The sequence below is a fragment of the Pogoniulus pusillus genome, chromosome 7 (assembly GCF_015220805.1).
Source record: "Pogoniulus pusillus isolate bPogPus1 chromosome 7, bPogPus1.pri, whole genome shotgun sequence".
In the NCBI taxonomy this organism is placed as follows: Eukaryota; Metazoa; Chordata; class Aves; order Piciformes; family Lybiidae; genus Pogoniulus; species Pogoniulus pusillus.
Window position 1 is genome coordinate 16,779,776 of NC_087270.1, and position 23,541 is coordinate 16,803,316.

The 23,541-nt window shown below is 39.6% G+C and overlaps 2 protein-coding genes and 1 long non-coding RNA gene across 8 annotated transcripts in view; 1 reads left to right on the forward strand and 2 right to left on the reverse strand.

The window, feature by feature from the left end:
- The window catches only part of USP34 (ubiquitin specific peptidase 34), a 131,021-nt gene extending 118,084 nt beyond the window's left edge, over positions 1-12,937 (reverse strand). For 4 of the 5 annotated variants that reach the window (XM_064146087.1, XM_064146088.1, XM_064146085.1 and 1 more), the window contains exon 1: positions 4,582-4,652. In XM_064146087.1, the coding sequence (XP_064002157.1) occupies positions 4,582-4,645 (64 nt within the window). In that variant the 5' untranslated portion in view covers positions 4,646-4,652. Of the gene's footprint in view, positions 1-4,581; positions 4,653-12,385 lie in introns of those variants that run through there. The other variant, XM_064146086.1, reaches the window with a different exon arrangement.
- Positions 12,938-12,961: 24 nt separating this feature from the next.
- Positions 12,962-18,645, forward strand: LOC135176764 (uncharacterized). Its single transcript, XR_010302811.1, has 3 exons — positions 12,962-13,843; positions 13,970-14,028; positions 18,205-18,645. It is a non-coding gene; the product is annotated as an uncharacterized LOC135176764 (long non-coding RNA).
- Positions 18,646-19,715: 1,070 nt separating this feature from the next.
- Positions 19,716-23,541, reverse strand: part of XPO1 (exportin 1) — a 46,163-nt gene continuing 42,337 nt past the window's right edge. For both annotated transcript variants that reach the window (XM_064146090.1, XM_064146091.1), the window contains 2 exons: positions 23,431-23,527; positions 19,716-22,888 (listed from right to left, as the gene is read on the reverse strand). In XM_064146090.1, the coding sequence (XP_064002160.1) occupies positions 22,742-22,888; positions 23,431-23,527 (244 nt within the window). In that variant the 3' untranslated portion in view covers positions 19,716-22,741. The remainder of the gene's footprint in view (positions 22,889-23,430; positions 23,528-23,541) is intronic.

Here is a 23,541-nt window from a genome sequence, read left to right on the forward strand (position 1 = left end):
CTGTAATCTAATTCTTCTCACCAAAACACTCTAGCTAGCTTCAAACTAGCACAACATCTGAATTCACTTTAATACTAGATTGAATTCTACACTTCCTGTATTTATAAATACTCCAATTTGCTTTTCAGCAAGCTTTTGATTACAAAGCACAGAGATTACAAAGTAAATATTAGAGTCAACATAATAGTTTGAAAACTGAAATAGGCAACCCTTCAAGTCTCATTTCCTTAGGAAAAAAAAACATGTGATCACATAAATGGCCTGTCAGACACAAACTTTTGAACATAAAGCAATTTTGACAAATCTGGTAAAAGTCTGCAAGTCTACACAATACTGTGTTCTTATGAATGGAAATACAAAAGCTACTTGAGAGTAAGTAAAAAGCAGTTACAACTGGACCCCAAACTATCTCCTAAATTAGTCACCTTCTGGTTACTCAGCACCTGCATAATTCCTCATAGACACCACAAGATCAGGAGAGACTGAAGCATTCCAACTTACATTGTAATTACACAACTAGGAGTAGCCCAAGACTTGCTGTGTCCAACAGCTAGACAGCACTTTTAAGACACAACTTTGCCAAAATAGGGTAAATCAGATTATATTAGGTAATTGCTACCTTTATATACCTCCCTGTTTCCCTACAAACACCACCACATTGTCTCTCTTGGAATTTCAACATTTCCCTTTCCATTCTATCTTATATCTTCTCCAGCAAATATCTATTTTCCTTTTACTATAATATGCTAATGTAGTCTGAAGCAAAATAACAGAAACTGAACTGGAAAATTTCAGCTGTAGGAAATACAAGAATTGTCACCTTTCAAAAGTGAGGTCATCCTAATGTTTTCAGCATGCTAGGCCATGATTGCTTTGGGTTAAAATGCCACCTTTACAAGGGACACAGACATCTTCTTAAGCCAACAACTGTCCTTAATCTTAAAAGCGTCTTGCAACTTTCATCTTTCCAAAGAGAACATGCCACAGCAACTCCTCCCAAGAACAGTTCAATATGAAATTGTTTGAAATGCAATCAAATCTTAGTTATCAGCTATGATTTCCCCAGAACACTGGAGATGGTCTTACTCAAAGACACCTAGATGAACTATAATCTAGATGAACTCTTACGATATACCATCGCAAACACAAAACACAACTGTGCCACTTCATTAACCACTTCGAAGTCCAGAAGCAGCACTGCAATTTCCAGACAACGGAAAGTTTCAGTTATTACGCCATGTAAATTCACAGTTCCCGCTGAGATGAGCAACGTTGACAAAGACTGAATTAATGCGGTGCGATCTAGCAGTAGAAATCTGATCTGGACTAGCTGGGAACATGAAATACAGAGTTCAGGTTGAGTTATGCTGATGGCAGGAGAAGAAACAGTATCACATCCAAAGTGGCATGGATACAGAGAAGTGTTAAGACTATTATCAAGCAGTGAAGAAGCATAATGAGCTTGTATCAATACACTGAAACACAAGTATGCCTTTTTTTGATCACATACTAGCAGGAAATGGTTGAAGATCATCTTGTGGATTATCTGGTTGTAGATAAAACAAAATAGTCCAAACTGCATATTGCTCATGTTTTGCTGACCCAAGAAGATCCATCAGGAGTCTCAGCACTGTCCTTTTCAATCTCCCAGCTTCTGAAAGGGCCCAATGACCCCAGCACCACACAGTAGGAATACACAAAGCCTGCTCAAGACCAGTGTGGCCAGGTTGCCAGGAAGCCTGATCAAGGAGAGATGCAGCCTGATGGTACATCATGCATGAGCCTGAGTCCAGCAGGGTCTCTCAGCTCTGGTTCAACATTAGTTGTGTCAAACAGAAGATGTCTGGGAAATTAGCTATGGTATCTTTGTAATGTATGTTCTAATGCTTCTGTTATCTCAGGATTTTCAGCAGCAAAGACATCACTGCCCTCTCCCTCCAGGGAAAGGCAAGTTGCGTGTTACTAAAGGGGAAAAAAAATTAAAAGAAACTATATAGAAATTTCAAAGCATTTCTGATACTTGCTGGAATTAGAAACAAAAATATGTATATGTGTGTCTTATTTAAGAGTCCTATTTAACATCAGTATTGTAAATTGGGTTTGAATCAATACAAGACATTGCAATTCTGAGAAGACTGGTTTTGCCTGTATACTAAGCTGTTAAAGTTCCTCTTAAAAAAAAAAGTCAGATCATTTTAAGTAGCATTTTCATACAATCAGGTCTGCCTCACATCACCAAAATGTGTATCAAACACAGACAGTAGGGTTGTTCATCTTAATATTTTGACAACAGCCACTACAAGTTTCTGAAGAGTTCAAATCAGGATTGGACAAGCAATGCATAAACCCAGAATTTCCTGGCACATCACTAACCACCCCAAAGCAAATCTCAAAGCTAGAGCTGACACTGTCAGTGCCCAAACTACTGGTCTGATAAAGGACTGCTTACTTTCAGTTTAAAACAGAGTACTTGCATTCTTTCAATAATATATTAACTTTCCAAATATGTCTCTGGTTTTGGATTACTTTTCTTTAAATACTCCAGCTCTGAACTACTGTTTTAAGGTGAAATTAGAAAATGCAAAGTTTATCAAACTATTTTGTAAGTAGAACAAATATTTAATTGCATGAACAAAGCTCCCAACACTGAAGAGTTTTTGTATTAATCTTAGTTGAAAATAGCAAGGAAAACAAAAATTAAAATAGTTACTCCAGGAAGCATTCTATTTTCAAGACAGAACCTTGCAAACTACTTCAGCTGTGCTATTTGATACACTATGAATCAATTACAGAAAACAACTGCTTTTCCCTCATATCCAGAAAGGCCCACTACTGAGCCCCCATGGCCCATAAGAAGCAACAGATTACCAGCCAATTTTTAACAGATCACCTAAAGATGGTGCTCCAAGTTTCAAAAATAACATCTTTGAGAGTCAAATATGATTAATTTCTGAGAAAGTGTATTTGAGTTGGCTTGAAAATGGAGATAAGACTGACAAATGAGCAATGGCTCATTACTGTAAATGGAGCTTAAGGCAGTTTCAGTTGAAAGTCCAGGAAGAGCTTGTTGAGCATTTGAACACCAAAGGATCTTTTTTCCCCCCCATCATAGACACAAGCAACCCTCACTTAAAAATGGTAATACTGAAAAAGGTTAGACACGGAGTAAGGCTGCATTCTCCCCCAACTTTGAATGGATGTTCAAATTTTGCATTCAATTTTGCTAGATAATCAGTGTTTAATAATTCACCCAAACACATGATGCATTCTGCAAATTACTGACTAAAGCAAATATTTTTTTCTGAAAGCTAGTAGATTGAAAGAAAGAGATGAAGGCAACATCTGTGCAGACTTCAGTGTATTAACTGTTTTTAAACCAAGCAAAGGAACTTACTTTTAACAAGCTTTTGAGCTCAAATTACCAAATGCTACCCTATACTAGTTCCAAGAAGGAAAAGTTTTACTGACTCTTGTATCAGTTGCTGCTAGCTCAGACAGTAACTCCATCATACATCTCTTGTTCTAAACATCGGGTGACTGAAAGTGGTGCCATAAACTGCACTATGCCAGTCTTTCACAGACAGGCCATTTCCCAAATCTCCCAACAGACTTCAATATTCTGGCTGCTCAACAGCTTTTCTGGCACTGTTCTCCTCTACAAACATGCTATTGTCCATTTGCAGCACTGTTCAAGCTTCTACAAGAGTGTAGAAGCGAAAGCACTGTCAGGTTTGTGGATGCCAAGAGTTTAAAATGAAAACTGGTTACCAGATTTGCAAAAATCACATACTGGCAGAAGATGACTTTAAAAAATATTAATTATTCAGTTCACTTAGCTATATAAAAAAACAATTTCACTAGCAGTGAAAACATAGAACTCAAATTTTATCAACTTCTGGTTTTCACTACAACTTACATTCTGAAGAATTTAATAGTTACGTGTCAAAGATGAATGAACAGGCAATTGACCACTTCCCAAAATTAAGCTATCACTAAAAATTACTGAATTCACCAAAAATTAGTTGAGAAACATAAGCTGAGAAAGACAAGTGTTGTGCAGCACAGCATAAAGCATGCAGTAATACCATGCAGTTTCTTCCTCAGGAACATGTAGTAGGTTAACAGATTACCTACCAGGAAAATTCACTTGCAGCTTCAAAAGCAGAACTTCTGCTCTTGTAAGTGTAGAGAAAAACTTTTTGATGTGTATATGGTAAGCCTTTTGCTATGGTTGTCATCCTAAACCTTTCCTCACTTCTGTGTACAACCACACAGATTTTAAAACTCTCAAGAGGAAGTCAGTTAATAGAATTGGAGGTGTCATCAGTCTATTCTGAAGAGGCAAAAAGACTGCCACTCACTTCCTAACAAGGAACCAAAGATCTGCACAAATGGTAATCCAGAAATCATGTTTCAATTGCCATGTATTTTTAAAGCCTTATTTACAGACTTTCTACAGATCAGCTAAATATGTGCTCAACACCCAAAAGTGCCTTTTTCTATATGGATTTTTCCTGACAAGTTTCAACTTCTTCAACAAGTAGTTCCAGTACTACATCTTCCACCAGAAGAGTTCCATACCTAAGTATATAGTTGTAATGCATTTACACCAAATTTCATCAAGAAGTTCACCTTGATTCACCATACACGCCGTACCTGGGAAATTCCAAAAGTACAACTAGTAAAGTTACAAATAAGCCTGTATTTTTTCATAGCCTTAAGAAAACCACAGAGATCCTCACAGTGGTATGTCAGATTGCAATCAATTCCCAAACAAGTGAAGGGAACAGAACAGCATCTCACCTCTTCAGAGAGGAAATTCTAGAAACTGCCTATTTGCTACACAAAATGAAAAAAAAAAACAACCTACCCAAACATATGCTTAAACAACAAAAATTAAATGGTCATAACTATGTTTAATTGCAGCATGCTCTTAATATAAGCAGCCTTGAGTAATCACAACTATCTGCTAATGAAGATGGTTAAGATTTATTTTTCACACTTTCCCAGTATCATGACAACTATTAATGGAGAGCTTACTCTGCAAAATCCTTACATACTAGCTACCTGAGCTGGTGAAACTAGTAGATGAGCTGCATTAAAAAAAATTTTTAAGTACAACATAAAAGCCGCTCTTTCCCTCACTAAGAAACTCTCTTTTGTACAGCAGGAGACTTAAGAGGACTTGTTGGAAGCATGAAGACACCAATGTAGCACTGCTATCATCCACAGGCAACTTCTGACTGTGACATTCCTCCATCTTTTCTAAATCAGAGCTAGAGTCAAGTGAACACTGGAAAGGTAAAACACCAAATCTATCATGGAAGCCTGTTAAAGGAAACAGCAATATGAGGACACAGAACTATATATACAGCAACACTTAAGAATTAAACAGGGTGAAGGATTGAGAGAAGAAAGAGCATATGGGTAAGTGGAATGGAAACAGATGCATGGAAAAAGAGCACAGAAAAAAGAAGAAACAACTTTGAAAAATAACCCAAGATTTGCAATGAAGATGAGGTACGGGATGAAGTATGAATGTTATCACGTATTTAAGTGAAACTACATACTTGAATACAAGAAATTAAAGGAATCAAGAAGTAAATATTGCTTTCCCCTTCTGATCTCAAAAATGCCAAATCGTAGACAGATCATTACTTGGTTCATGAAACATGATCAGGAAGCAAGATCTGTGTTTCTGACTCAACATTACCTGAATATAGAAGATAGAAGCAAAGTGCTGCAATATGGAGAAACCACAGTTACAAGGAATTAAAAGGCAAAAATGAAAAGTCAGTATTAACAATGAAGAAATATGTTTTACCATTTAACATGGTAGGGAAAAAAAATCCCCCACACAACAAACCAACACAAACACATAACCAAAACAGAAAAAAAAAAATTACAAGTTGAAAGAAAGTGTGAATCTCATGATCCCCTGAAGCCATGCAACTCCTTCTGTGGAAAGCAAAACTGATGGTCATCCAAAAGCCAAGGCATTGCCTCCAAGGCAGGAGGCAGAGTGAAAGAGGGCCAATGTCTGCTCTCCAAGGTACTTTCCCTTCAACAACAGCCTGAAATTTCCAGCTCAACCATCTCCCTACCAACAATGATTCCATTACATTCCACAACACCTCAGCATCTAAGGCCATTTATGATGACTCATTTTTCCCTAACTGACATTGACTACAATAGCCTAAAAGACATCATGTTGGACATGGCTCAGGAATTGCTGGTACTTTCATGACTTGAAATCTATTCCTACAGAAGAAAAGCCATACAGCACCTGCAGGTATACTGAGGGAAAAAAAAAAAAAGTCTAACAGGAAGTTTTTCTACAGAGGAGACAAGATGACTTCAAGTTCTCCACTAGCCAAATATCTTTATTTTAAAAAAATTTAGAAGTATGCAGTGAGTGATCTTCTTGAAGTTATTCACAGAAGTAAGCAGGATTGTGATTGCAGAGTCTGTGTCAGCCCTTTACTAAGAAGGCTGAGAGCGTCTGTAAGCATAAAACTTGAAAATCTCTACTATAGCTAAAGGAATTATCTCCTTAATTTTTCATGTGGTAAGAAACGTAAGGATGCTCACTTCCAGAACTTGCTTAATCTTAAAAGCTATCCTAACATTTAAGTCTATTTTACCAAGTACTTATCCAACAGAAGATGCCCTCATACACAAAGAGAAAGACATCTCAGTAAATTCATGTCAGCTGTCTGTCACTCAAAACAAAAATTAGCACAATGGGATTTATGTAACTAATCTTTAGATTCAGTGATCAAGTGGCTTGAGCAGCAAGAAAGAACGAGTCCTGAACAGCCTTAACAGGAAAAGTTTCAGGACAAATTCATTTTTGATCACATCAAGTAGCATGAACTAAACTCTCTGAGCAGAATAAAATCTGAAATATCTTTCTAAAAATAGAAGCCTTTTAGCTATTCAAGTCATGGAGGTTTTTTCTTCAACTTCTTTATAATTACAAACCAGTCTGAATAACTTAATCGCAGTGTCACCTTTCTTTTTTCCTTGAGAAAGCTCTCAATTAAAGAGGATACAAGTTCCTTTCCCTACTTTCTTTCCCTCTGGTTACTCTGATTTATTTGAGGTAACACTGCACCACAGTCCAGAAAAACTACCATCGGGCAATACTGCTATCAAGGAAAGTAATTTCCACTCTCACTCAAGTCTAGCTCCTCATCCTCTTAAAAAGGGTCAAAGACAAAAGTAAATGGGAAGCAACTATTCAATTTAAGTTTTATAAACACTGAGCTTCTTTTCTTCAGCAGCAGACAGTAATGACTTAGGTTAGTGCAACAAAGTTGGACCCCTGAAGGGGTTCCAAACATGGAAATATCATATAAGTAGAAAGAAAATGTGAATCTAAGGGGGGAAAGAATGAGCAGCACACAACAAAGACAAGAGTCTTACAGTTTTGCACAGAGGAATAAAAGAGCCAAATGAAACACTAGACCTGCACACAACACTAAGGGTAGTCAAAAAATCAATACTGAAGCTTATCAGCAAGCACTGAACAGGTGACAGAAGCTCATGTAGACCAAGCGACGTTAATTACGCAGTATCTGTACCTAATATATTAACAGCATAAAACACTCATCCTCTCCGTATCCCAAACAGAATGCTGCAAATGTTTCACAACACTCCTAATTTCTTGCCTACCTCCAGATAAACATAGCCTGACTCAACCTCTAAGCCATCTTTGTACCTCTTAAATGCCAAAATTATGTGACAATAAGTTGAATCAAGCATCTTTAGCAACCAAATTCAGAGCTATCCTAAAGCTATACAATCAGTAAAACACAAGTATCTTAAGTATTTTATGGATCTGATCATACTGGAGCAGTTCTGCTGGCCATCTGATAGTGATAATGAACAGAAAACAACAACATTAGTGTACATCCATCTTGTGTGCTTGAGTAAACTGTATGGGTTTTGTTTTTGTGGATTGCTTGTTTCTTGGTTAGTTTGGCTTAGGTTTTTTGTTTGGTTATTTTTGTTGAGGGTTTTGTTGTTGGTAGTGGGTTTGGGTTGGTGGTTTTTTTTCCTTTTTTTTTTTCCTTTTTTTTTTTTTTTTTACATTTTACAAATGGTTTAAGAGAAAATGTAAGAAAAAAATGGCCTACAAGCTTGGGTAATAGAGTAACACTTAGAGACCTCTTTTCGTCAATATGAACTGATTTTGTAAGGTTTCAGAGCTGCTAGGATTACAAAAGGACTTCACTGAAGAAAGCAAAGCAGAATGCTGGGCAGAGAACAAACTCAACTCCCAGTAATCAAGAACTGGAATGACCTAGCTCTACAAAAATTACCTAAAACTGTAGGAGCTTTTGTACAACTCTCCCCTATTTTTCCATGCTATGATGCCTCTTTCCAGTTTTTGTTATACAAAACCAAACCAAAACAAACAAGAACAACAAAACAAACCATTACCATAGCTTCAGGTATGACACAGCAACCTGCAAAACTATGGTGTAAAAGTTGCAACACAAATATCCACATTTAATGCTACCTTTATTTTCTGGCTTACTTGAGGATTAAGACTACCTGGTATCTGTGCAGTGTCTAGCAAAACAGATATATCCTGATCAGAGCCTCTGAAGAGCACAGTAATGTAAATATTACTAAAGAACAAATGTAATTCAATATAATCCCTCCTAGACTGACAAGAACTGGCATCCAGAGAAACCAAGAAATGTAGACTGTGTCAATATCAGAGTTCACTTGGGGATACAAAATGCTGTAAATTAACATAAAAGCATAAATGTTCTCCATGCATTTTTCCGGTTAAAACCTGTGCACGTTTAAGGGACTCTCTTTAATGCCATGAGAACCTATTCTAAAGTCTTTTGTAAATAAATGCCTTTACCTTCAAAATAAAGTGCATCTTCCTCTTTTTTTAGTAACACTAAATAGAAAGTGAAAAAAAGTTTATGTTGTGGAAGATTAATTCAGAAATCAGACCAGACTTTTCATAGACTACTCCTATTAAGCCCCTTTCTGGGAGAACATACGTGACGCTGACATACCTATAGCACTTGATTTAAAATTAAGCCATTGATTCTGAGAGAATAACAGATTGTCTTGCAATGCAAAAACTGCTTTAAAGCCTGAGTATCTCATATAGGAGTTTGTGTTTTACTGAGTCCCCGAATCAAATCAGAATTTGAATCTACTACTTCTCATGACATAACTTCAAGATCAGGGAATTTACTGGGTTTCACACTCAAACACTAAAAATAAAGATGGTGCAAGAGAAAAAAAAAAACAACCAAAAACACTAACACTGCTGCTTCTATCCAGAAAACATTTCCTGCTTCTTATGCTTAAGCACAGCAATGAAGCTTTATGTTAAAACATACATGCATATACAGACAAACCTTTGGCCAAAAAGTAAGTTTTTAAAACTACAGGTTTTCAGCTACACTACATCTCAGACAGCCCTTATGAGCAGCACAGAAGCAACCCCATTTGCTACCTATTTCAACATCAGGCCTAAGAACTTGTACCCTTGTAAGGAGCTTTAGCAAAACAAACACATGGCCTACAAGAAGGTCACTGCTCAACAAAAGCTCTAGAACTTATTACTACTGAATCAATTTTCAAATGAGACTGATACACTTATAAAAATATTCCTGTTTGCAGGATTTTCAAATCCATCCCTCTAACATTCGTAATTTGACAACTAAAGAAAACCAAAGCTTCTTGTGCGTTCTTTTTAAAACACTACATTAAGAGCTGTTTGCCAATTCACTAAGTGACCTGTCATACAACTGATGCTAAATAATATTTTGTAAACATTAAGGTAAATTAAGACAAAGGGCAATATCTGTTCCGTGTAGAAATGCTTAGTTTAGCAAGAAATTTCTAAAACAAACTAGATTATGTTTCCTGGACCTCATTCAAAACACTGTTTCAGTAGTTTCAGGGAAGAGGCAATCCCAAATGCTCAGCAGGCAGAAAAGGAAACTGCTGGCAGTCTCTGGCTCACACATTTTGGGCATGACCTCATTCTTTACTACCATTTTTCATTTTAGCTGCAGCACTTTAAAAAGGCTTGACATTATGTTTATTCCTTTTAATTGTTATCTAAGAAATGGAAACAACTTTAAGTTTTAAAAGAAAGTATACCTCCCTTACAACTTATTTTCACACAGCCAGAAGGTGAGTGGCACACACAACACACTGTCATGTATGTCTGTACTCAAACACACAACATAATAATTTCTATTCAAAGAGTGTTTGTTTCCGTGAATGGAAGGTCAAACGAAATGTTCCCTGATCAGTATTTCTGGAAGTTAACTATATTGCAATAACAACACACTATTTCTCTAGTAAATTTGACTTTAAAAGCCAAATTTCTTTTTCAAAATATCAAGGGTGTATCTTTGATTAGACAGAGCCATTCAATTATCCATACTTTAGTCATATATCAAAAACTAAAAGTGACTTAAGATTCTGCTTTACCCATAAGGGAATAGCTAGCTGCCTAAATTCCAATTATTTTAAATGGTTCTAAAAACAAATTCATAATGGAATATCTGAGTCTTCTTGAAACACCAAACTTAACATAGGTTTTTGTTTTTTTCTATTTGATCATGCCAATCTTGGCCAAGTTTAAACAATGATTATTCACCAATCCATCAAACCAAGTGAAGTTGTACCTTCAAACAGCTGTCATCAGTATGCCATGGAAAGTTCACCCTTATTTTGAACCTACTGCTTATATAAGCATTTAGGTCTATATTATCAACATATTCCCCACCTCTCCAGCTGAGAAAGATAAGATATGCATGCTAAATTAAGTAAACTTCACAACAATTGTTCAAACCAAGATACTGGAATTACAAGCTCTGTCAAATTTGGCATATGATTCTGAAGATCCAACAGCCCTCTGATGTTAAACTTTAGTGCAGCCCCTGGGTTCTCCTGAAAGTTAGTTCAACACATCCATTTCTCCTTTCCCCAGAGAAAACTGTCCATCACTCAGTGTGATACTTCCCTCAATCCCCAGCACGAAAGAGAGCAACATTCATAGTATCTACTTACGCATCTCAGGAATAAACATACACCACATAAAATCTGGCCTCACAAGAGCTAAAAACAAATAAAACTCTACCCAAATTCTGTTCTAGGAGGCATTCTATACTTCACTTCATTAGAACACGATTTGCCTCTAAGCAGACAGAAGTGTACAAATCAGAAAAACGTTTAAAATTTGAGACAGTTAAACTTCCCGCTAATCACACACTTCAACTGCAAGGTTCATTAAAATTAGTCAGCACCTCTACAAATCATGTTTTCAAGTCTTTGTTCATAAAGCAGTGCAAGGAGACAAGTCTCTGAGAAACTAGGAAGGTACCTTGACTGCCACGGAGAACAGAGAGCTGGTTCTAGAGGATACGCGAGGCCTACTACATTGGAGTAAAGGGGATTTCGTGCCCAAAATGAAAATTTCAGCGGTACCGAGGCGATACCTGCTGAATTAATCCTCGGACCTTCTCAGCTACTTAGGTAACACCTGTAGAGGAAACTTCGGAAGGACGCAAGCGATCACCCCCGAAGCGAAACACCCAAGAGCACCTTTCCCCCTAGCACCCCCTCGCCACCGCCGCCAGCCTGGCCCTCGCAAAGCCGAGCCAGGCTCCTTAGGCACCAGTTTCCTCTCAGCCAAGCAATCATTTCGGAAAAATGGGTACCCGAAAACCACACCACACCGCGGATAGGCGAGGAGGAGGGGGGCGGCAGGATCAGTCAGAGCCACCTTGATTGCTGTTTAAAAGGGACCCAGCCCAGGCCCGGCCTCCAGCTGCTTAGCTGCCACCGGAGCAGCTCTCAGGCACCTCCGCAGCCAAGCGAGGAACTAGCTAGGCCCCGCTGCGGCTTCCCGTGGATGCAGGGCGAGGAGCGGGCTCTTCATGCCAACGGCAGGGTCACGTCCCCGCCCGGCCCCACACGCAGCCACCCGGGGGGCAGGCGGGAAAAGGGGAAAGGAGGAGGGGGAACACATACACAACACGACACTCAGCGAAAGGCCCGGAGGAGACAGCCCCTCGGCGCAACCTCCTCAGGCCGCAAATAGCCCAGCCCCGGTACGCAGAAGAGGGAAAAGCAGGAAGGAAGCCACAGGGCAAGGCAGAATCTGCCCCTATGGCCACCCTGTAAAGAAGCAACCCCCTCGCCCAGGAGGCCCGAGCCAGGCGACGACCAGGGAAAGGCAACGGATGGGGTGGGGGTGGGGGAAAGAAACGACAAGAAAGGAGATGAAGCGGGGTTATAACCCAGCCCGTATAGAGGAGGGTACATAGGGTCCCGGCCCGGGGCGAGGAGCGTTGGGGGGAGGGTAGCAGGGGAGGGCGGCCGCACTTACTCTCATTTAACACCTCCAGCAGCTCGGCGCAGCTCTCACACATTGTTCATTAACAGCAGCAGCCGCCGCCGCCGCCTCCTCCCGACCATTGATTGATCCACTCGGTGCTGCTGATTGATGATTGATGGGGGCCGGGGCGGGGGTCAGTCGGGGGGGGGGGGGGAGGGGAAGGAGGGGGCGGGAAGGAATAGGAAGAGAAGGGGGAGGGGGAGGAGAGACAGGGGCCGGTCTGGGATCCGGGGGAGGGGGGGATGGGGAGGTTGATCAATGCAAATGAGCCTGTGGCGGCGGCGGCGGTAGCGGCGGCGGCGGGGAGGAGAAGCCGAGTCACTCACTGGCTCCCAGTGACTCCACGCGCCGCCATTTTGCTGAGGGGGAAGGAGGAGGAGGGGACGAGAGCGAAGGGGGGACAGGGCTCTCGGGCTCAGCTCGGCAATTTCCGACCAGGCAGCGAAGCGGAGGTGGCAGAGTCCCTCCTCTCTTCCCTTTTGCCCCGCCTTCCCCACCACGGGCCGAGCGGCGGGCTGGCGAGCGGGGTGGAGGAGGAGGAGGAGGAGGAGGAGGAGGAAGGGGGCGGGCCGGCAGTTGGAGCCGCGAGGGTAAAATGGCGGCCGCGGCGGTTGCGGCGGGGCGCGCGGCGGGGGCAGGGCGGGCAGCGCGTTTCCCTGCCCCTTTTCCCGCCTCCCTCCCGCCGGGAGGGAGTCTCCGCCAATAACGCGTACGCGCCGCTCTGACAGCGACGGAGGTGCGGCCTCCTCTGCTTAAAGCGAGCGGCCTCAGCCGAGGCGTGATCCGCTCGTCGTCGCTTCGGGACCCTGGGGCAGAGCTGCCTCCGCACCTGCCTCTTCCAGGGTTGCCGGAGGATGGCCCTAGTGACAGACTCGACGGGTGTGGAGCACTGCCCGGATACTCCCTCCTGTTTCATTATTAGCACGATATACTTTGTCCGAGCTGGAGCCGTCCTCCTAGAGTGCAGAGAACGTTTAGGACTTCCGGCCTGAAGACAGAGCCGAGCACACGGCCCACAGCACCACCGGGCGCCTTATGAGCACGTTGCGGAGCACGGCAGCCGCCGAGTTCAGGCGGGTTTCCAGGTCTTTTGTCTTTGGGTAGTTACTAGCGCTTTCCGCTGACGGGACGGAAGAGTCCTTGGCCATCTGGTTCCCGCCCAATCCCGGCCGAGGAGAGGGAGAGCTGCCTCCGGGGCGGACGCGTGTCGGTCCTCCCGAAAAAAGGGGATTTTTAGGTGCTGCGGTACGGTTCTATGCAAATTAAATTATTTTTACCCTGGATAGTTTTCGATTTATTCTGCGTAATACATGGCTAATGGCGACTACAGAATCTGTGAAGAGCTGGAAATACCACGTCCTGTAATTAAGACAGTATCTCGCAAAACAAGTGAAACTTCACATGAAGATGCATAATTTATAACGATTACAACTACCACTTAACTCCGAGGTACACTTAACAAGCTCCCAGACCCTTGGAAAACAAGTTTTAAGGCACACCGCAGTTTCCGATAGGAGACACAAACACCCGCTCTTTTTGCCGTCTGTTCAACCTTGCTCTTGCTCCTTCTCCCAGGTACACCTAATTGGAACTCGGGATCCCTCGGTGAGGCCTGGCGGCTGTTTCTCCGCAGGGTAGGTATTACTCTGGAACCGTGCACTGGTTTTTGTTTCTCTAGTGCCACCCAGTGGTGAGTTACAGTATTATTCCGAGGGCTTCTAGGTCACTGATCCGTACGTGGGATTAGGATCGTGAGTTTATTAATAGCTGCAGTGCAGGTGTGGTACAGTTAATTAGAAAGCAAAACAACCCAGAATTTCCAAGTTAGGAAAAAACATTAAAAATGGAGCGCTGTTTTGGCCCCTCAATTTAAGAAAGATGGTGAGGTGCTTGAACGTGTCCAGAGAAAGGCACTAAGGCTGATGAGGGGCCTGGAGCACAAGCCCTACAAGGAACGGCCGAGGTAGCTGGGCTTCTTTAGCCTGTAGAAGAGGACGCTTAAGGGAGACCTCATTGCTCTCTACAGCTACCTGAAAGGAGGTTGTAGCCAGGCAGGGATTGGTCTCTTCTCCCAGTCACCCAGGCGCCGGTGGGCTTCCCTGGGGAGGTGGTGGAGTCGCCATCCCCGGAGGTGGTTAAAAGGAAGCTGGATGAGGCACTTAGTGCCATGGTTTAGTTCATTGGAAGGGTTAGGTGATAGGTTGGACTCGCTAATCCTAGAGGTCCATCCCAGCCTGGTTAATTCTGTGACTGTGACTTAAATGGAAGAAATATACAAGACTGATAGCACATTTCTGTTCTTAATTCCGTGTACATATGTATACAGTCTGGTAACAGTAGTGTGGTTAGTTGGTTAGTTTAATAAATGGATGCCTTAAGGATTGCTAAGACAAGTCCACTGCATTTTTTCAAAAAAGAGACTAGCTGCTGTAAACCACAGATCTACTCTCAGCTACAACTACAGTGGTAGATGAGACCATAGCTAGGTTATCTTTTGCCTAGGCTTCATCACTACTTGTTTTAGAAATGCTTTCCAAGTTCAGATTATCAACAGGAAAAGCTATTCTTAAACATTGCCTGCTGAAATATCCGTTATATTAAACTAATGGGGAATATTAACTTCTTCAAGAGTACATGAAAGACACGTTCCTTGGTGTCTGTCGTTTTAATCCACATCATGTTAATGCAAGTACTTATCAAAGAGGAGTTGTGGGAGTAACAGAGCATGCCAATACAAGAGAGTGAAAGTGGACCGCAAATAAACTAAAAAAATAGTGGAAACTTATGATATTTCTCATTACATGTACCTTAAAGACATTCTGTTTCCTGACAATCATAGACTTTTATAAACTATATTATTCTCTATGATAGACAGAAATCTAGCCATCACTAATTAGTTATCTATTAAACTAACTAGTTTAATAACTAAACCTCCATACTGGTGGGGTAGTTAAAATAACATTAAAATGACACAGATGTACTTAACCCTTTAAGGCCCTTTTTGTTGGTGTTGTGTCATCTCTTCCAAATAGCCTGAAAACTGCAAAATGGCAGAATAAGAGACTAATCAAGAATATTACAATTGGCACATTCTGCTTATGCCTCAATTCAGGTAACAATCACCTTTCATTTCTATAGCACTATTTTCAAAGACTGAGATGTGTCAAAGGTGGGTCAGAGGCTTTCATGTTGTATATCTACACAAAGTTATTTTTACTTGATGTTAGGCTGTCTTCTAAATGCCTGAGACAGTTTCAGTTATCTTTCTTTGTATGTCTTTCTCCCCACATTTTTTCATGACAAAAACAATCAGGGCTGGACTACATCTGCTATGAAGGCAAAGGGAGTTTGAGTTCAGCCTGAAAAAGGCTTTAGACAGACCTTATGGTCTTCCATTACTTAAAAGAGGCTTATAAAATAGAGACAATCTTTTTAGCAGGGCCTATTGTGACTGGACAAAGGTGATGGTTTTAACCTAGAAGAGAGATTTAGACTAGGTAATTTTTTTACAGTAAGAATGCAAACATTACATCTCTGGTTGTTTGGGGCTCAGAGCAACTTGCTGTAGCTGAAGACATCACTGCTCATTGCAGAGACTGTGGACTAAATTTCTTTAACAGTCCCTTCCAAAGCATTCTGTGGTTCTGTAACTTGTCTTTATAATACACTACATGCTGTTTTCTGAATCATCAGTCTTCGTTTACTGGAATCCCTTACTATTAAAACTAATGCTGCTGAAGTTGGAAGTCACAGCTGTACAAATTGCTTAACAAGCACCTTAACCTCATCACACAAAAATCATATAACCCTTCTATCTCCAAAATGTTATGCTTGCTCACTTCCTTAACTTCTAGCATCACATGGCACAGGTATTCCCACTGGCATGGAATGACTCAGTGGCTACACGATATGAGTTCTGTGCCATATTTATTGGAAGAAGAACATGTAGTTCCACAATCTGCATCATCTGATTTGTATTATTTTTTCTCCTTCATAGAGATAAAATTTTATAATAGAATTAACTGCCAAAATATCTTAAAAAAGATTGGGCTTTTCACAATTCATTTGATTTGATTGCAACACCACATAAACACCAGACTCAGCACTAGGAAAAGGCCTTTTGACATGTGGTTCAGGGAGGACAAGAGTATGGGTGATGTTGAGTCATTCATTTTGTGCAGACTGGTAGACTGCCACTCAAATTCTTACTGCACACAAGTTTGGGTTTTTTTCAATAGAGATGAAACTGCATTTTTAAAAATTAACTTTCAAGCATAAGACAAGAGCTGTAATGGGCCTGGTTACAGTGATTGTCAGCCTCCTGCCCTTCTATGTATTGATTTTTCTCTCTTGACCTTTATTTTCTCCCCATATGCTATCCTTGCAAGTTTTTTTGATCCCCAGGAGGCTGCTTTTCCTTCCTTCAACTGTGATGCTCCTAATCTGGAAATACTTGCTCTGGTTAGCAGCCAGCACAGTTCTTCCAGAGGAGCAACTTAGTTAAATGCAAGGTCTTAGCAAAAATAAAATTCTAAATACAAACTTAGGACTGTATTAAGAGTTTAAGAACTTTCATGCTTTCAAAATTTAATGTCTTACTGTGTCTGTCCTAATACTGTAAGTCTTTTCTTCATGGTAAAGGTGGCAAAAAACACTCACCAAAACCACAAAAAAATGAAACCAATCAAGGAGGTGATTGATGAATGGACGTAGGAAGACTGGTTACTGCCTCTATTCCTCCTTTGGTATTTCTCAGCCTCTTCTAGGTTCATATTTTGTATCTTAACCTTTTCTGTGTTAACATAGCTAGATGGTCATTTGACTTGAGAACTATGGAATAGGACGCAGAGTTGTGGAATGTGAAAAACTTAAGAAGTCCTTTAACATATGGACTACTCAAAGCCAGAGCTGCCCAATATAGGATGATTGCATTTACCTTCTTTGAACTTTGTTGTGCTGCTGTAGGTTCCCAGTTTCTGTAGCAGCAGTATAGGTTACACCTTTTATTATTCTGCTTCTAGATTTACAGTGAAAGGTGATTTCAGCATATGCTGAGGAGATAGGAACTGTAACAGCTGGAAAGCAAGTAATTTTTGCTGTCAAATGTGAATTCTGGCCAGTTCAGTTCTATGTAACCTCCAGTCTGGAATGATGCTGTAAATGGTTGGAATCCATTACCTAGGAGATCCTTCTTTTCTCTAAACATCACTTCCTCTAAAGTTACCAATGAAACTTGGCTGAAGTGCAGTCACATCAGTTAGACTTACACTTTTTAGCAATTAATTGGTAATACAGTAATGAAACTAACAAGATACACATCCAAGTACAGTATGCAATTCCAGCACCCTGTGAAGACAAATTCAATTAGAACAACTTTGCCCAAATACTAGAGAATACACACAAACTCATAGCCCTACTAGTCCAAAACCAGATGCTTTACACCACAATTAATAAAGTGCTGCTCAGCATTTTAGTAGGAAAATAGTCCAATAATAAGCATTATTGATAGCTGCTGGGTGTGGCAAGAATCACACTGCACACGGGTAAGCTGCAATTTGTAGTCTCAGCCTGCCTCTTAGAGCTTTTTTCTTAGGTTGCAGTATTGGTTATATGAATTCAGTTGAAGTTACTTTATCAGAGTTCTCCTGTACCTATAAAGGCCTGGTGAAGATTTCACTGACTTTCAATGCAGCTACTCTAAATATTGCTTTTTGCAGTTAAGACAGCCTGAGGATTATACCCACATTTTCAACCTCATTTGGGGACAGTATTGCTCACAATGTGGCTCAATCTTTGTTTTTTAATTTCAGTCTACAAAGTACAATGTCAGGTAACTGGTTGGCTCATCCTTTGTGTTTGAAAGCAAAGCAACAGCTACATACCTGAGCACGAGCAACAGTGCCACCAGCAACTGAACCATCTTACCAGCAAAAGAGAAACAGCTTGGACAGTTTTGGACTTTGGTTGGTTGGGGGGTTTTGTTTGGGATTACTGTGTTTTGTTTTTTTTACATCTGAACCTCTTTTTGGACTTGCTACTGGTAAAGCACCCATTTAGAGTGCTCACTTGGGAGACTATTAAAATTGTGGTTTCAGGTTAAGCCTGAAAGCAAACTACTCAATTTAGTGAAGTCAGAGTAGAATTCACATGCTAATTGCAAAGATTTGAGCTCATAAAAAATAAAGGTTGATGCAAAAATACTTTAGCCAGATTCAATGCTAAAGTGATGCCACAAAATGGGTCATTACTGCCTGGTTATCAGTACATGTGTTTAAGTAAGCAGCAGTCGTAGTAAATGAACTCCAGTCAGCTTTTTATAGTGCAGATACATGCTCAGCATTTAGTCACATCACAGAAAACAATTTTAACTTCTCCCTCCATTCTCTGATCTAAATCATCCAGTGCTTCTTGATGGTCTTTGAAATGAAAAACTACATACTTCTCAAGACTTGAAAGATGTTCAAAACAAAAACTGTTGGAGGATTTGAAGATACTACCCACTGTACAGCCTAGGAAAACCTGCTGCTTCAAATTTAACTTACAATGGGTGAAAGGGTGTCTGATTTTCATCTTTAACTTCCATCATTCTCACTAACTTCAAAAATATTCCTATCAACCCCATGCTTCTGTAGTGCTGTATTTTCTAGTATACACTTAAGAGCAAAAGCACTCACAGGTAGCAAGAAAGAACAATGGCAGCACAAAGGGCAGGTGTGTATGTATGACATTAGTGATTGTATGTGCTTTAAGGTGCATTGTATGTGAAATATTTATGGATAGGGAATGCCTCAACTGGCACAGACAAGCTTTTTCCCAGAGGAACACTGCTCACCATAACCCAGCTGGGACAATGACACATGATCTCCTAAACCTCAAAGTCTAAATTCTGTCAAAAGATCAAGAGCAGAAGTGCATTCATGAAGGGTAGGTATAGTTACGGTGCTTTACTCATGTTTCACACCAAAACATTTTTATCTCCGTTTCAGTTCTCTGGTTTTGCTCTATTTGGAGACAAACCTATTCAGTCAGAAGAAAATGCAAGTCTAAGCAGTGCCTTCAAAGTGTTGAATGATTAACAGTTATTTATGCAAAGATCCCAAATAGAGTACAGCACAGACTGACTCCTAGTCACACTTCAGCACTAATGTAAGTTCCTCTTTACTCAGCCTCTCTGCCTTTTAGTGCATTCTTTACAGCATCTTTTCCTTGTCTTTTCATTTCCATTAAGAAACCCATACCTGCAGTTTTACTGCCTTTCTAGTGCCAAACACTATTAGAAGTAACTCCTAAAGCTTCCTTGAGAGATGAGCCTTTCTAAAGATTTTTTTGCATAAATATTAGCTTTATTGGAAAATAGTTCACTTATCCAATCAGATTAACACACACCAAATTATTCTAGTTAAAAAACAAACCAAACAACCTAATCTAAAAGGCTTTGGAAAATAATCTGCTTCAGTTACAGTAGCAAACACATCATGGTAGCCTGAAACAAGTACTTGGGGTGTCTTCATCAGCTAACAGGCAATCCATTTATGTAAACACAGAAAACACCCTGTAGTATTTGTATTTATGGATGTACCTGGAGTACACAGAATTTTGAGGTTTGAAAAATCTGTATATAAATATGCACAAAACATTGGTTTACATGTTAATTACAAGTTACACAGATGTTTATATGATAGTTCATGCTTTGTATCCATGTATTTTAATTTACAGAGTGTGCGTAAGAACTAGAACTTTCTTCAATGTACATTTCCACTATTTTTAACATTCAAGGTAAATGCATTAGAAATATGCACACACAACTCAAATCTTTACTGGTATCCAGAGCTCTGCACATTTTTAGAGCATTTGCAGAGATCAGAAAAAGGCACCAATTCTTAAGATGAGTGAAGAATAAAGTTTTAGATCTAAAAGAAGCAAAAATTAAGATAGAAGTTTTCCTACTAGGTAATCCAAGAAGTATTAATGAAACAACTCTGAATCAACTTGAAAAATACATTTCAGATTTGTGGTTTGAGAGTTTAGGTCAGGTTAAACTCTTCAGTAAATAAGCAGACCATAAGCATCAGACTATCTTCAATATGGGAAAACGTCCTATGCAAGTAAAGCATACATACATTTTTTTGGTTCAGAACTACTCTCAATACACTGTTTATGCCACAGGATGTCAGAACCAGGCTGCTATCTAATTCTGCAATTCACAGCATGGGATCATTCTGACAGAGTGGTGTTTATTTCAGTAAGATACTCTGCACAGCTTTTGATAAATCTGTAGCTCTACATTGCTGCAACTCAGCCTGTTCACAAGATATTTTGTCCTTTACAGATATGCCCTCCTTTGACAGTACTTCAGATCTTTTAAACTAACTGTTCAAGATGATTCCACCTTCACCAAGTGGAACAGAATGCTATACATCAACCGGACAAAAGACTTGGGGAATGCTCAAATCACAAGCCTCGGAAGGAGAGTTTTTTAACTATCAAAACAACCATTTTGGTAGACTGTAGTCTAAATCCTAGTCAGAATGGGTTTGAGGAACTTCCTCTCCAAACAGTAGCAATGTAAGCTCACCACATTCACATTGCAAAACAATCTCCACACAGGAGCAGCTTTGCCTTTTTTTAGAGTCAAGTAAAACAAATGGAGAGATGTTCACCAACAGGAAGGGGCCAATACTTAAGACTGGAAACATCTGGTCATAGCTAAATTCATGAACACTGGTAACTCATGCAGTTCTACTTCAGAAGGAATATACAGCAAAGTTAAACAACAGTATCTAAACATACATAGAACACCTCCACAACTGTCTAACCTTCTTTTGCAGCTCTGTGAATGGCTGTGAATTACTTTGCATCACAGTAACAATCTTCAGATTAGAGACCAAATCAATGAAAAAACTTTGGGAGAGTTTATCATCAACTGTGGGCAAATAGAAAACATTACAATAAGAGGAAAGCTAAATCTGAACATACTCTTACTGTTCATACTGCTTCTTGTATCCACACTTCGTAAAGCTTTTAAAATGATTCAACTACAAAACTTCAGATAGAAAAATAATGGTAGCTTTTGTGTACACCTGTTAACATGTCCTATCATCAGTTTTTTATTCAAGATACAGTGCAATACCTCTGAAGTAAATTGCAAGGGAGTCTATCTAGGAAGAAAGCACAAGTACCTTACTCTTGGCATTTTACAGTAAATGAAGTATGGAATATTTACTCATGAAGGTAAGTCAGAACAGCTACTTTTACTTCCAAATGAAATCCAACTTAGTTCACCTTAAGCACAGCCAAAGTCCTTGAGGTGAGGGCAAGCCAGAAGCAAGTTACCTGGACCTCAAGAAACTTTTCCTACACCTTCAATATACAGATCTTAGATGTGATCACAGCATTTCCATCCAATAAAAGAATAAAGCCAAAGAAAGAAAAATAAATGTAAACCAAGTTTATTTTGCTTTTAAGTAGTGTTCTTTAAGCACTACAGCATGGTAAACAATGTAAATTAGTATAAGTCATCTCAAAAGCCAGTTTGTTGTTTTTTTAATTATTTTATGAGTTGTTAAAAAGATGCAGCCTATTCTAACAGGATAAATATTTTAACCATTTCACTTCGAGTTAATGAAGGCTCACAAATGAGCAACACTCCTCATTGAGGAAAACAAAAAGCTGTTGTCGACAAAGCGACAGCACACACACAAAAACAAAAGAACTGTGTAAAAATAACTAACTGTACTGTGTTCCCATACTCTTCAGAAGTTGCTTTACAATGGGATGATGATATGCACATGATCTTGCTGCGAACTTGCCATACAACTTGCAAATACATGTAGCCTAGCCTTACCACTCAGTCCAGTCCCAAAAGCTGCTAACTCATCAAAACAAATGCAGCACTATAATCCTCTGCTTAACAATTAATTCAATCTGTTTTACTTGTGACCATTTCTTCTAGACTGGAAGACAGACTAGAAAGAAAATGATCCCTAAATAAAATTGGTAACTCTGACAGGAAACTGTATTATTTTGTGATATAGTCTTTCACAAGTTACATTTTGCCTACTTTCCCCTTAGCAACAAAATGGGCATGAAGTAATTACTTTGAAAATGCCTTATTTTCAACTTCATGCAAATCTAAATAAAGATGACCAAACAAAAGCTTAAACAATGGAAGGATATTTCACAGAAAATTTCTTATACAAAAAACACTTAAGAAAAAGGGCCACTAGGTGACATTTTAATTTACAAATTGGCATCATTTTGGTCAACAAATATCCAAGTGCTGTTCTCTTCTATCACAACAAAGTAGCTGTACAGAAAGAAAACTGCAAAACTGGTTTTATTTTTTTTTCAATCACACATGTCCTCAGGAATTTCATGTGGATTAAGGATGCCAGGTACAGACATCTGAAGTTTATGTTTCTCCTCTTGTGCCTGCCGAAGGGCTGTTTCTCTTTCCTCCAAGAATAAGTCTGACGTATCTTCACCTGCAAATTCCTATATAATTTTAATAAAATTGTTAGTTCATTGTCAAATAAGTGACAAACTCGTCAAATACTCTAGGCAGAGTAATAAACATCCAAAATCCAGAACGACACAGAAAACAAAACATCTTCCCTTCACATTCCCTGTCAGGACTTGACCCATTTTGCTTTCTCAAGGTAAGAATTCATGTAAGGGCAAAGTATTTTATGGTCTTTACTAAGTGTAACACTACAGGATGCTCTAGGAACTCAGCCTTTAAAGCCTATCACCATTAAAGTATTTATTACAGATTTTAACATATTTCTCAACAATCTTCCTGGCTTGTAGTGTCTTTTGAAAAAGAAGTATTTCTAGCAAGATTCAAAACATCCAAATATCAAGTAAAACTGAAACAAAATCTGCTTAAAAACCAACTTATTTCATGTTGGAATAAGTTCTGCAGCAATCTTAGGAATAGTATGCATTTGGGCCTCATTTATAAAATTTAAATCACAGTGAAACAGATGACATCATTAATAATTTCTCATTTCTTGAAAGAAACACATCAAACCTACCTTAATTTGGACCAGGAAATCCCTTAGGTGTTCCTTGAAGGCAGGAATATCCTGGTTTAAACTGAAGAGTCCTGTTACAAACAGCTTAACCTGGGCACTAACAGTAAACAC